This window comes from Capsicum annuum, chromosome 3 (assembly GCF_002878395.1).
Source record: "Capsicum annuum cultivar UCD-10X-F1 chromosome 3, UCD10Xv1.1, whole genome shotgun sequence".
NCBI lineage: Eukaryota > Viridiplantae > Streptophyta > Magnoliopsida > Solanales > Solanaceae > Capsicum > Capsicum annuum.
The window spans coordinates 114,503,220-114,516,043 of NC_061113.1; the positions used below are offsets into that span (position 1 = coordinate 114,503,220).

The 12,824-nt window shown below is 36.0% G+C and overlaps 1 protein-coding gene across 1 annotated transcript; it reads right to left on the bottom strand.

The window, feature by feature from the left end:
• Nucleotides 1-10,394: 10,394 nt before the first annotated feature.
• Nucleotides 10,395-11,344, bottom strand: LOC107863562 (putative glycine-rich cell wall structural protein 1). Its single transcript, XM_016709533.2, has one exon. It carries the CDS (start codon nt 11,293-11,295, stop codon nt 10,579-10,581), a length of 717 nt encoding a protein of 238 aa, XP_016565019.2. The 5' UTR covers nt 11,296-11,344; the 3' UTR covers nt 10,395-10,578.
• Nucleotides 11,345-12,824: the final 1,480 nt, after the last annotated feature.

Consider the following 12,824-nt stretch of genomic DNA (forward strand, 5'->3'; position numbering starts at 1 on the left):
GTGTGATTTAAGGGCCACTATTAATTTGATGTCACTGGCCGCCTTCAAGAAGCTAGGCTTGAACCCTCTGAAATCGACTTTAATATGGCTATTGATTGCTGATCGCACAGTGACGAAGCTTGTGGGAATCTTTTGTGATGTGATCAGTAGAGAGTACAAATTCATTTTCCCGGTTGACTTCATTATCTTGGACTGTGAGGTTGACATCGAGATGCTATTATTTTGGAAAGACCATTTATGGCCATAGGCAAGGCTATAGTTGACATAAAAAAGGGTGAGCTAAAATTCCAAGTCAACAGTGAGAAGTGATATTCAACATTCGAAAGTCAATGAAGCATCCAACCGATATGAGGGTAGCGCCGATGATTGATTGTATTGATAACCCTGGAGGGTATTCCTATGGGTATCTTGATAAATTCCAAGTAGTAAAGATACTCATGTCGTGCTGCAACATTAAATCAAGCACTGCATAGGAGGCAACCCATGGGCTTGTTGATGAAGTCTGAGTAACCAACATGGCCACGTCGTGCCACGACATTAAATCAAGTGCTGAGTGGGAGGCAAACCATAATATTTTAGTGTTTATATTTTTGTTGTTTTTGGTTTTGTAGGCTTTTGAACCTTACATGGAATATAGTAAACATTACTACATTCATCAATTTTTAAGTAAGGGGACTGTGTGATCAGCCCAACATGGTCACAAGTCCAATACAATAAGTTGAGTAGAAAATTGAAAAGTTTAAATTTTGAGCATAAAAAATGGTAAGTTGTTGACTTTGGCACCTAATTGTACTTTTGAGACCTAAAACGTAGGTTGCGGGACCATAAGTAGCAGAAAACATATCAATACACCAAGTTCGAGTTGTAAAAAAGTGTGCCAAAGATTTTGGACCGGTACCTGCGCCCAACACCTGCTGGCCACAGGTGCTACATGCGTCTAGGACCCGATCGCGGGTAGATGTCGCGGTTAGGTCAAATTTGGACCCACTTTATAATTAAAATTTTAGGCCCACCAATATTTAAATATGACTTACTGCAGCCCCCCACCAAAACAAAAATATTCTAACCCTCATTCTTACTCATTATAATCCTCAAAACTTCAATTTTCTCTTTAAATTCAAACTTCCTACCTTTAACTTAAACCAACTCCACACTTGAGAAAAAGTGAAATTGACACTTGTTTAAGATACCAACTTGTCCAAACACACTAGACACGAGTTTCAATCTTGGTTTTGCTTGAGTTCTTCATTATTTTCTTCTAAATTGTCATATAAGAGGTAACTTTCTTGGCTCCTAATGGTGATATAATGTTTTATCTATTGTTAAAACAAGTTGTTATGTGTAACACATTGCTAAATATATTGAAACTATCATTATTTTATGAGGGAGCCTTGAAATAACCTAAAATCATAATGTAAGGCCTTGTTTCGAGTTGAAATTCTAAGTTTAGGCCCTAATCGAAAGTTAGAATTGAATGAACGAAAGTAATGCCATAAGTTGAACTTGTTTGTTTACTTTGAAAGTCATGATTTTTTATTAGTGTGTATACATTGGACTTGTTGGGGTTTCAAATAGGTTAAAGGGGTGTGAAAAGTAAGGAGAAATTCAAACTTTTCAAATTTTGAGTTTTCCTTCAACTTTCACTATCCCTCAATTTTGTTGGAAACTAATATTTAGTTTTTTAGGTATAGATGAAACCTAGAGCAATGAAGAAAAAACCAGTTGGTACTTTGAGAAGACGGGCAGAGTCTTCTGAGCTTAGCAGTTTGATAAAAGATTATCTAAGATAGCGTCATATTGATGTTGCAGTTGTAGTGACACGTAGAGTCACACGAGGACAGACTCACCAGACTGCTCAGTTAGCCGCAACTCAGCCAAATATGAAATCCGTGAGAATATTACCACCATATACTTCTTCACCCGATGATGAGGAGGAGGAGAAGGAGGAAGAGTTTGGGCCTACTCCACATGTTGATGCTCAGGACCCCCAGCCTAAAAAAAGGTCCCAGGATTCTTCTGAGGATGTTGAGCAGGAGCAGTCATTAGCGGTACCCAAATCTGAGGAGGGTACAACATATTCTTCCCTTGATGCATAGCCAGAGCTGACACCCATAGTCGTAGATGCACCTTTCGAGGAGGGACATCTAAGGTGGTGTATGGCTGGGATGTGGGAGAGATATCCTAGGTACAAGCATATTTTCAACACAGACAAGCCTTTGAGATATATCTATGAGAAATGTTGAATTGACTTATCAGCTCTAGAGTAGTTACCACTGCTTCGGACAATATTTGACAAGTATTAGCTAGGTGTATGACTAGGCCACTTGGCTCTTACAACCCAACTATGGTAAGGGAGTTTATGCATTTTATAGAGCCGCCATAGTCCTATCCATATGCAATCATCCAGGCCTGATCAAATTTGCACGATAGCCATAACTTGATCACACACTAGTCAAAAGGGTCAAAGTTGATATTAGACAGGAGACTATCTGTAGAGTAATGTTCGGCCTAGATTATATTACACCTGCATCTACAGTAGAGCGCCACCATAGACTGAGGTTCACATAAGATCATCATATTATACAGTATATTGATTATAGAGCTGAGAGGGTTGACATAGTTAGGTGGATAGCCAATTACGTTACACCATAGGTGAGGAGACCCAATGATTTGAGGGGGCAGCTGTGATCAAGAAGGGCTTGTTGACACTAGAATCCAGATTTTGGTAGTTACTAATTCATTACTGCCTACTTTCCACTATTTTAGATAACACATTGACCTAGAAAAGAGCTGCATTGGTTGCTTGCTTGATGTCTGGTTATGATACTGATTTTGTTGACATCCTTAGGCATGAGCTACATGATAGAGACTTTGGTGAGCTAACTAACCTGCCATTTCTTTATATGATTTAGAGGCTTTATGATGAGGCAGGTGTGCCTGAGTTACCAGCTATTGATGAGAGGGTGACTATCACCGCGACTATATAGACAAAGACCATGAAGGGTATGACACATCCATATATTTTGAGGAGATCTAGACAGTGGGCAGCAGTACCACAGGCCCAGTCTGAGGGGTCGTCAGTTTCTGCAGATCTTGATAAGGCACATATAGCTGATGTGAGTATTAGTATAGACATGGAGATATGGGAGAAGATAGATGCTCTAAATTCGAGTACTCAGGGAGAGGGGAAATAAGCTACTTCTACTTCAACCCCAGTTTCGACCTCAGAATTAGTTGGTGTATCTACAAAGCCTGCTCACCCATCCACTATAACTCCTAAGTCAAGTATGGTTACTGTATCTAGTGGGTTTTTATAGAGCCTGGTGCAGAGACAGAGAGCTACATCCGCTCAGTTGAAGGTTGTTGAGACCGAGATGACTACCCTTTGGGCAGATGAGATCAAGGGTCAGGACAAAATTTAACTAGGTCAAGTCTATATGGGAGGATTCTTAGAGAGTTTTACTTTCAGAGCTGCGTGCTGAGTTTCAGACACGAATTGATAAGCTAGAGAGATGGGTTACATCTTGATACATGGAGATAGGTGCACCAGATTTAATTTAGGTGAGGAAGGATTTTGGCATCCTACAAGCAGAGGTATGCTCTCTTAAAGAGAGTTGTGTCACAGCTACTCCCTCTATGATACCCCCTGTAGTCCATATATCACATCCGCATGCACCGTGATTGTTTGACTTTTTTGCAGAGGATAGTAAGAAGGTCCCAATAGTTAGGACCAAGAGAGGTCACTTGCACAATTTGTAGGATCCCATGATGGAAGAGGAGGAGGCCCTTAAGAAGGACAGACATGACTTTTTAGAGAATGTATTCATAGATAGGCAGAGGCGTACTGCTATAACAGCGGGTGCATCATCTAGTAGTGCACTGCCACCACCACCGCCTTCGCCAGCTTTCATTCGCTTATCTAAGGAGGCTTCTGACTTGGGCGCTTAGTGTATCCTAGGTATATCCTCACTTCTCTATGTTTTTTTAGCGCATTAAGGACAGTGCAAGTGTTTAGTTGGGGATGGGCATGTCATGCAGTTGAGAGTTTTGTTTTCATGCTTCTTTTCCTATCGGTCGAGGTATGATTATAAAACTGACATGTCTAGAATAATTATGTATCATATTGTATTTTGCTTTGTATTGTGTTGTTTGTGTGTAATTAGAAGATTTTGAGTATTTAGGGCAGTAGTCAGATTTTGACTAATTTTTTATAACCCTTTAAAAATTTTGTGATTTAGAACTGTGTTGATTTACATATATGTGAACTATGTAGATCTTGTTATGGCTCTAGTATTAGAGATATGATAACCATTTTCTAACAATTTCTTGAACAAAATAGGTAGTAGTTGGTAAGATGACTCTGTGCTATGTGAATGTGAGATGCTACCTAGTTCCCTTTGTATGTTAAATTCAGACCTTGCCTGGTTATTTTTACCTAGGTTGAAGGATATTTGGTTAGGGAATGATCATAGACATTTTTTTATTCTAGTCCATTTTTAGCCTAAATGACCTTTCCTATGCAAATTGTATCCCTTGATCCCTGATTTTATTCGTATAGCTTATTTTTCTTGCTACACCTTTCACCTTCCCATTTATGTTACAATGAACCTATTTTGGCCTTGGTCCTTCTTGGACATTGTGTAACTCAACACCTGTAAAAAAACCTAGGTTGAGGGTGGCTATCATAGGGGTGTATAGTGTAAAATGGGTATGAAAAAGATTATAATAAGAGAAAAAGTTAGTATGGCTGGGTGTGGTAGAGAAAATAAAAAGAAAAAGAAAAAAAATATTTATATATATATATATATATATATTTGTGAAAAAGTAAAAAAGGAAAGAATAAAAGACCACACCCAACCTAAATATGCAATAACATAATAAAAGAGAGAAATAAGGGTGGAATAAAAAAAAATTGGCCAGTAAGTAAAACCCCAAAGTTATTGTAGTGCCAATGAGGCTTAGTCAGTTTAAATGTACATACCTATCATAACAGCCCCCAAGCCTACAATACAAGCCAAGGAAAATCTGATAGTGATCCTAAATTGACTATCTGAATACTAAGGTAAAGAAAGTAAGGGCAAGTCTATGGTATTTGACATGCATTGACTGAAACTTCTTTGTTGATTGTGAGTATCTCTTGACCGTCCCTGCATTTACATGCATGATTTTATATGAGTAAGTGGAACATTCTTGTTGTGAGGGCACTTGAGTCATGTTGCTAGTTATCTGTTTATTTCGGGTAGCGTAATTTGTACATATGAGTGATTGTCTGTTGCTAATGTAGTTGCCATACCTTGATTCCTTTATGTCATATTATTGTGCTTTATGTTTATACACAGTTGATTTTGAAAAGAGTTATAGGAGGGGATGTTTTGATTTGAACTAAATGTGATGACTGACTGCCTTGAGTATCTTAGATTCTCTTAATTAAGCATCGTTTTTGTTGCTTGAGGATATGTAAATATTCTAAGTTGAGGGCGTTGATGTGCTATAGAAATATAGCACTTTCAAAACTTAAAATGAGAAAAACAAGCAAGCGTCTGAGGGCTTTTTGTTATATTTGATTTGTTTTGGGTATGTTTTGTAGAAAACCATGATTTGGATGATAAGTTAGTGAAAATAGTGAAAAGGGCGTGTTTGGAGCAATTTTGGATGATTGGGCTATTTTCCAGTTTGATCGTGATTTATACATGTTCGAGAGTCGAAGGAGAGCTGAAAAACTGACTCTCGGCACCTAACAAGTTAACATGTGGCTGCAATTAGGACCTACGGACCATATGTACACAAAGCATGTACCAGAAAGTCAAAATTCTGAGAGCTGAACATTGTAGGATTTTTGCTCCTGCTACCTGTGCCCTGGTCTTGGGCCACAAGTAGTACCTGCGCCCTGCCTGACCACAGGTGCAGGGAGTAGGTGTCCACAGATCCAATTTTTTCCTATTTCAGTCGAATTTAGTTTTTAGGGTTTTCTCTTGTACTATAAATACCTTTTATGTACTTTTTAGTCGAAGATATGTACAGGATACATAAGTTACACACTTAAAAACATATTTTTGATTTCAAGATCCATCTTTGGTCTTAGGATTCTATTGTATTGCCTTTGCTTGATTATTCCGTTTATGGTTGTGGGATTTCTTTTATCTTATCTTTGTGATTTCATCTTTTCTTTCCAACATGATTGCTATTGATTTCTTCACAATCATGAGCGGTTAAAACCCATAGCTAGGATTGTGGAAACCCTAGTAAATTGACAAAGTAGGGGAAGTATGATTGTTGACAAAAAACCAATACCTATGGCATACATTGCTTTACCTTTGATAGGATTGATTTCTTAATGGGTGCACACATTAGGATCCCGCCTAGATATTACTACTTGTTGTAACAAAGGGGTAGTAACTAGGAAAAGATAAAGACAACAGTAATTTGGAGAGTTAATAACCGATCCGTTGCAGCATAATGATATATGTGAATAACTATTAGTCTTCGTCTAATAACTTAAGACTCAAAAGGTGATAGTTAACTGGGACCAGGTTATGGGTTAGTAACACGACACTCTGAAACTCAATAGGTAAAGGGTGAAATCCTCATGCTCGTCCAAAAGACTGTAGGAGGTACATAACTTATCAGTTTTGCATGCAAGGTATTGAGTTGGTTCAACAACGCACATAAACCTACAGAGTTGAGATGCAGGGGGAACGCAATCCTAGTGTTCACTCAAGATTGATTTTCAACTAAGTTGATATTGTTCTATGTTCGAGACGACTACATATAAATCCCTCCATTTACTTTCCTGTTTTGCCCATAGACTGTAATCACTGAGATATATCTAATCATGTGTTCCCTTGGGATTCGATCCTAACCTTAGTTGGGTTCCTATATTTGACAGTGACTGCTTCATCCTTCAATTAGAGGTATATCTTGAGTGTTATCAATCCCACGTTTCGTGCTTCCACAATTCACTTGGTGATGTCATGAAGCTCTTCTTGAATGCCTATGTATGTTTCGTTGAAGAAAAATTTCCTAATATTAAGTTACGTCCTTTATTCCATACTTCTATAGCTTCAACAAGTTCCTACCTAACATTCGAGGACGAATGATCCTAAGGAGGAGGTAATGTAACACTCTACACTTTTGGGCTAAAATTTTGAACCATCTTTCCTATGTATATAGACCTGAATCCAATATTTTCTATTTAAAATTAAGTGTGAATAATAGTTCTTTGTGTGGAAACATATTTGGAGATGAATATACGTCATACAAATCTCCTAGCTCAAAGTTAAGTTGAGCACTTTCCTACCGATTGAGTTTTAGTTAATGATTTTATTTGGGTCAACTTCAAACGTCCATTACTCCAAGAATATATCAAATTATGTAGCTTATTATATATTAAATTAAATTCCTTTGAGTCTTCTTTCCAACACAACTTATCGTTCATCAATTTGAGTTCTGAATCAAAATTTATGAGCGTCATAGTGAGGAACTATCCAGGGAGTGCAATTGGGGTTGCGAAGCAATGTTGGTGCTCCATATTTGGGGTCGTGAGGTAAAATTAAATCCTTGCGATTAGGTTCGCGGTGCTACCCTCCCTTCCCAGACATTAAAATATATTTATACCACTTTAAATCAAGGGCAAAATGATCATTTCACCCCCCATAACTTCCACAATCTGTCATATAACCCTAAATTCATTCAAAACTAATTGAAAGCCCCCAAATCCTCATTCTCTTCCTCCCAAGAACATTAATAAGGGGTTTCTCAATTCTAAAGCTTGTAGATTCCCAACTCAAGGTTTTTCTTCAATTTTCTTATGTTAAAAGGTATGCAGAACCGTCCTAACACTCATGGGTGTAACTATGATTTCTCAATGGATTTCAAAATGTATATATATATATATATATATATATATATATATATATATATATATATGTGTCATGAATCTTGAGAATTTATTTAAGAGCATGGTTTATGAAAACTACCTATTTTATGGTTATGGACTTTGAAATTTATTTAAAAGCATGAATTATGAAACCCCCTTGTTATAATGAAAATATATATTTACTATGTGGTTTCTACAAGTTTGGGAGTTTGATTATGTGTATGTTATGTATTTTGATGTATTTGAACTGTGAGCCCCAATTTTATGACAGGATTATGTGTTTTACATTTATTGTGAATTCTCAAATCAATACGGAAAGATTGATGTTTTGAATGCTCTTTTATTAAATTATGAACTGATTCCTTATATGAATTTCTAGAGAGCACTTAATGTATTTCAAAGAAATGTTTTTGTTTCTCATGAAACTTGTATGAATTATGAAAGAGATAACCACCTAAGAGTTATGTCTTGAAAGGAAATTGTTTTGCCTAAGCTTGTATATCCTTTTTGAAAGAGAACTCTTTTACGATAATCGAATTATTTTGGTGGCCAATAATAAATTTTTGAATAAGAAGGGCTATGGGCACGATATGGTATCATACGATATGGTATGATATAATATGACTTGCAAATCCGAGTATGACGATACCCTGTTATGATATGCCCTTAACAGAAGAAAAGATGAACTTTTATAAGCATGAAGTATGATTTAAGAGGCTAAAGATTGGCTCGAGAGTTAGGTGATTACCCGAAGAAGAAATGAGTTCAAATAACTCGTTACCTAAAATCATATTTTATCGGTGCGGGATTATTATGTCCTAAAATACGGATTGTATGCTGGTAATGATCCCTTTGGTGTATTAGATTACAACACTTCACTCCTTGCGTCAAACTTGGGTTGGACGCTTGGCCAACGAGCTAATGGTAGACCCATATAATCTGTGGGTACTATGTTAGTAAGGCGTACCATCTATCTCCAAAGTAAAACAAAGAGTGTTGACTACGTTTTCACATTAATGGTTTGAAACTCTTTAATTATGCCCATGTGTTTTGATCTCTATTATGTTTACTTGTTTTCATAATGCTCTCAATTATTTTAAATGAAATATATGTTACTTTTGGATTGTTTTGCATACCAATACATTTCAAGTATTGACCATCCTTGTGGCGGCTGCATTGTCTTATAATGTAGGTTTTGAGGCATAGTCCTATGGTCCATCACATTAGTAGAACATTTGGATATGACAGAGTTGGTGAGTCATCCATCTTTCGAAAGGCATTCATACATTGACTTTTTTTAGTTTATGGTCCAGCCAGGGGCCTTGTCCCGACCGAGACAGTTAGTTTTCAATAGAGGCTTTGTAGACGAGATTTGGTTATTGTATTGTCACAACTTTATTGACACGGTTTGATTATGAGCTTCCCTTGAATTTTATTATATCTTCCACACTTTTGTTTTATATGAATTATGCTTACAATAGTATGCTAAGAGGTCTTTCGGGCCTTCATGGTTCGGGATGCCCGTTGTGGCCAGCCTCGGCTCAAGTCATGTTTGTACCATTTTCAATAGGTTAAGGGCATTTTAGGTCTTTTTCGATTAAAATTTAAAGTAGGGATAAAATTGATAAAAAAAAACTTTATGAGGACTACCAAAATCTCATATTTTCTCTTATATATAGTAGTAATATGTGGTGTGGTGTATTTTCCATTTTTATTCTTCTTTACAAAGATATCTTTCTCCTTTGAATATGCAATGCGAAGTGAAAGAACCTCTACAATTATGCAACGTAAACATGCTAAAACTTGAGAATAGCGTTGAAAATAATAGAAAGTTCATACACATTCATCTTGTGACAGTAGAAAAAAATTTATTGATTCCTCACGCTTATTTGAAATAATTGTCTCATGTCCCATTATTTTACTATTATCGATTAATCATTAGTTAATCATAAATCGAAAAATTGAACCTAATCGATAAGAATCAACTCAATATTTTTTTTATTTTATTAAGTTTGGTTTAATTTTGAATTTAAAAACTGACTTAACTGCTTTGGTTATGATTTTAATCAAGAACCGATCCAAACTGAACCATGAACACCTTGCTCACCCCAAAATACTTCCCGATTTTAATTCGTTTGGCTTGATTCGCGGATCAAATAAACTAATATTCGATGTAAATTCAAATATAAAGTGTCTTCTTTTAAAAATAAAATTTACATATCTAAAAATTATAGTAAATTAAAGTATTGTTTAACAATTCAAATATAGTAGTTAAGAAAAACAAATTAAAATAGAAGGCGTATATCTTTGCTTCTTAATGGTTTAATTTCTGATATGGTCGTTCAATTAATGATTACCTTCGCAAAAGATCACCTTCCCTTTTTATTTCAATCTTCTTCAATAGAAAAAACAACTTTTTAACGTAAGTTGAGTCACTACTCAAGAAATCAACTCCTTTCCCTCAGTTTCAACACCCAAACCACACGCACCAAACATGAACTTAATTAACTTCACGGGCTGAAGAAAAACAAGAACTCATAATTTTTTTTTCTAATCGGTTTTGAGCATATGAAAACATTCATCTTATATTAATACATATAGAGCACATTGAGCTATATATAACATAGTACTAGTAAACATCAAATATCAAACTCTAAATATTGCACGTAGTTGCATGATATACTAGCATACAAGGTGTTAATTTACCCACGGTGCTCGGAAACTGATGGTGAATGGCCACCACTTCCCGAACCATAACCGCCTCCGCTACCGCCAGAGCCACTTCCAGCTCCATAACCACCACCATGCGCGCCCCCACTTCCGGAACCATAACCGTAGCCTGAACCAGACCCGCTCCCTGACCCGGAACCGAAGCCCCAGCCTCGGCCGAAACCATTAGGAGACCGGCCCGAACCCGAGCCATAACCCCACCCTCCGCCTGGGCTTGAACCCCAGGCCCAATTATAATCCCAGTTAGGTCCATGAGCCGCACCACTTCCTGAGCTAGGTGACCCCGTTTCCATTGAGCTCATCTTCCTTCCGCCTGGGCTAAAGGCTAAAGAACCTGTGGACATAAAGAGAACAAAGATAAAGAGAGTGAAAAGGAAAAATTTTGAGTGCATTTTTATGGTAGTTGTACAAGGCAATAATAGTGTTTTGTGAAATGTTGGCACAAAGGGAAATGTTTTCATGATCTTTTTTGAATAGCTGTCATTTGAATATAATGCTTTAGCCATATGCATGGGGTTTATATATAGTAGTGGCAATGGGTATTTATTCATTGATATTTTTTCAATATACCACAAAAAAAAAAAAAGGAAACTTATTGATTGATTGGGTCCCGGCCAGTATCCACTCGTGGCACTAAGAAGGGCGTGGGCTGTAGAGATGCACTTGTCAAGAAGAGAGAGAATGTGCATGCACTCCACATGATTTGCACCACCGCCCCTTCCTACTTTTGCAATTTAAAATTCATCACAAATTTCACCATGTCTAGACCTTTAAAGCAATTAAAATATCTTAGCAATCCTATCATTGTACAAGTCACTTTGTTTCCAACTCTTTCCCTTTTTACTCACAATAGTAATAATGTAATATATCAGCTTTCAAATACTCTCTTTCTACTAATTAATTTCAAATATCAACTTATTTATATCCAAACTTTTCAATATACTAATACGGTTGCCCATTTGCATTGTTGCCTACAAAACATAGGCACATACATACCAACCATATTAGTATATTAGCGTAAATCTAGCCAAGGATTAGGCGTGACTTTAGTATCGCACAAAAACTGACATCTGGGTGACATATTCTCACCCAGATTTCACTCAAAGTCCATAAAATTCTCAAGCTAGTCTTCTAAAGCCGAAAAAAATGGTAGGTCGTTGGGGTGTCAATTTGCGACACATTTTCAATTCAAAACTGATTTTACTTATTTTCTCTAACTTTTTTAGTGGATGCGGCAAGAATTCGTTAGAAATACATGGACAACGCTATACAAAATATTTGAGAAAGTTTATAGGTGGTCTGGACTAGTGTTTGGAATCAAATTTCATAAACAAAATCGAATTGGAAAACGTGACTATAAAAGTGTATATCACACCTGTATATCATATACATCAAAACGATATATTCATGTATATACACCATTATACATGATCATAGGGGATATATAGTAGAAGTGGCGCAAACACATTAATGGCTGAGACTAAAATCAAAGGGAGAGCTTAATTTAAAAAAAATATATATTTGTTTTTATAAATTGTATTTTCTAACTTTTATAATTGATTTCTTCTAATAATTCTTTTTTTAATTAATAATGTGATCAATGTATTTAATTTTTCTTTAGAATATATAGTACTTTAAATATATCAAACTACTTCTAATAGTTTTTTTACTTTTTTATAAAGGGTTTATTTTTCTAAAAATAATATTTATTTTAAAAAAAAAACTATAATCTATTATTGCTAAAAATACCGAGCCCCCTCAAATTTGGGGGTCTATACGGCGGTCACTTTATTTGTTAAAGGGTAGAGCTGCCCCTGATATATAGCTATAAGGAAGCTATACACTGATGTACAAGGGGTATCAAATGGATGAATTGGAATGAAATAAGAGAGCTCAAAATGGGCGGAACTAAAATTGGTTTGGATCACGATCCTCCAATTTGACTAACTTAATCTAAACAAAATTGACATACTGCTATAATTCATAAAAGGAAAAAAATATTAATTAGATAGGGTGTGCTTGGTGTGCTTGGTATGGATATCATTTTTCAGTAATTTTTTCGTTTAATTTTCTCAAGTTTGGTTGACTCAGATATTTTGAAAATATTTTCCAAATGAACTTATTGTCCTCCAATTTTACCCTATATAACTAATAAAAATATTTTTCAAAATCCTATTTAGTCCGTATATTATATAAAAGCAAATCAATTGTATTTTCT

What these genes read in the sequence shown, in the direction of transcription:
- LOC107863562 (XM_016709533.2), bottom strand. Translation starts at nt 11,295, where the DNA reads ATGCACATTCTCTCTCTTCTTGACAAGTGCATCTCTACAGCCCACGCC.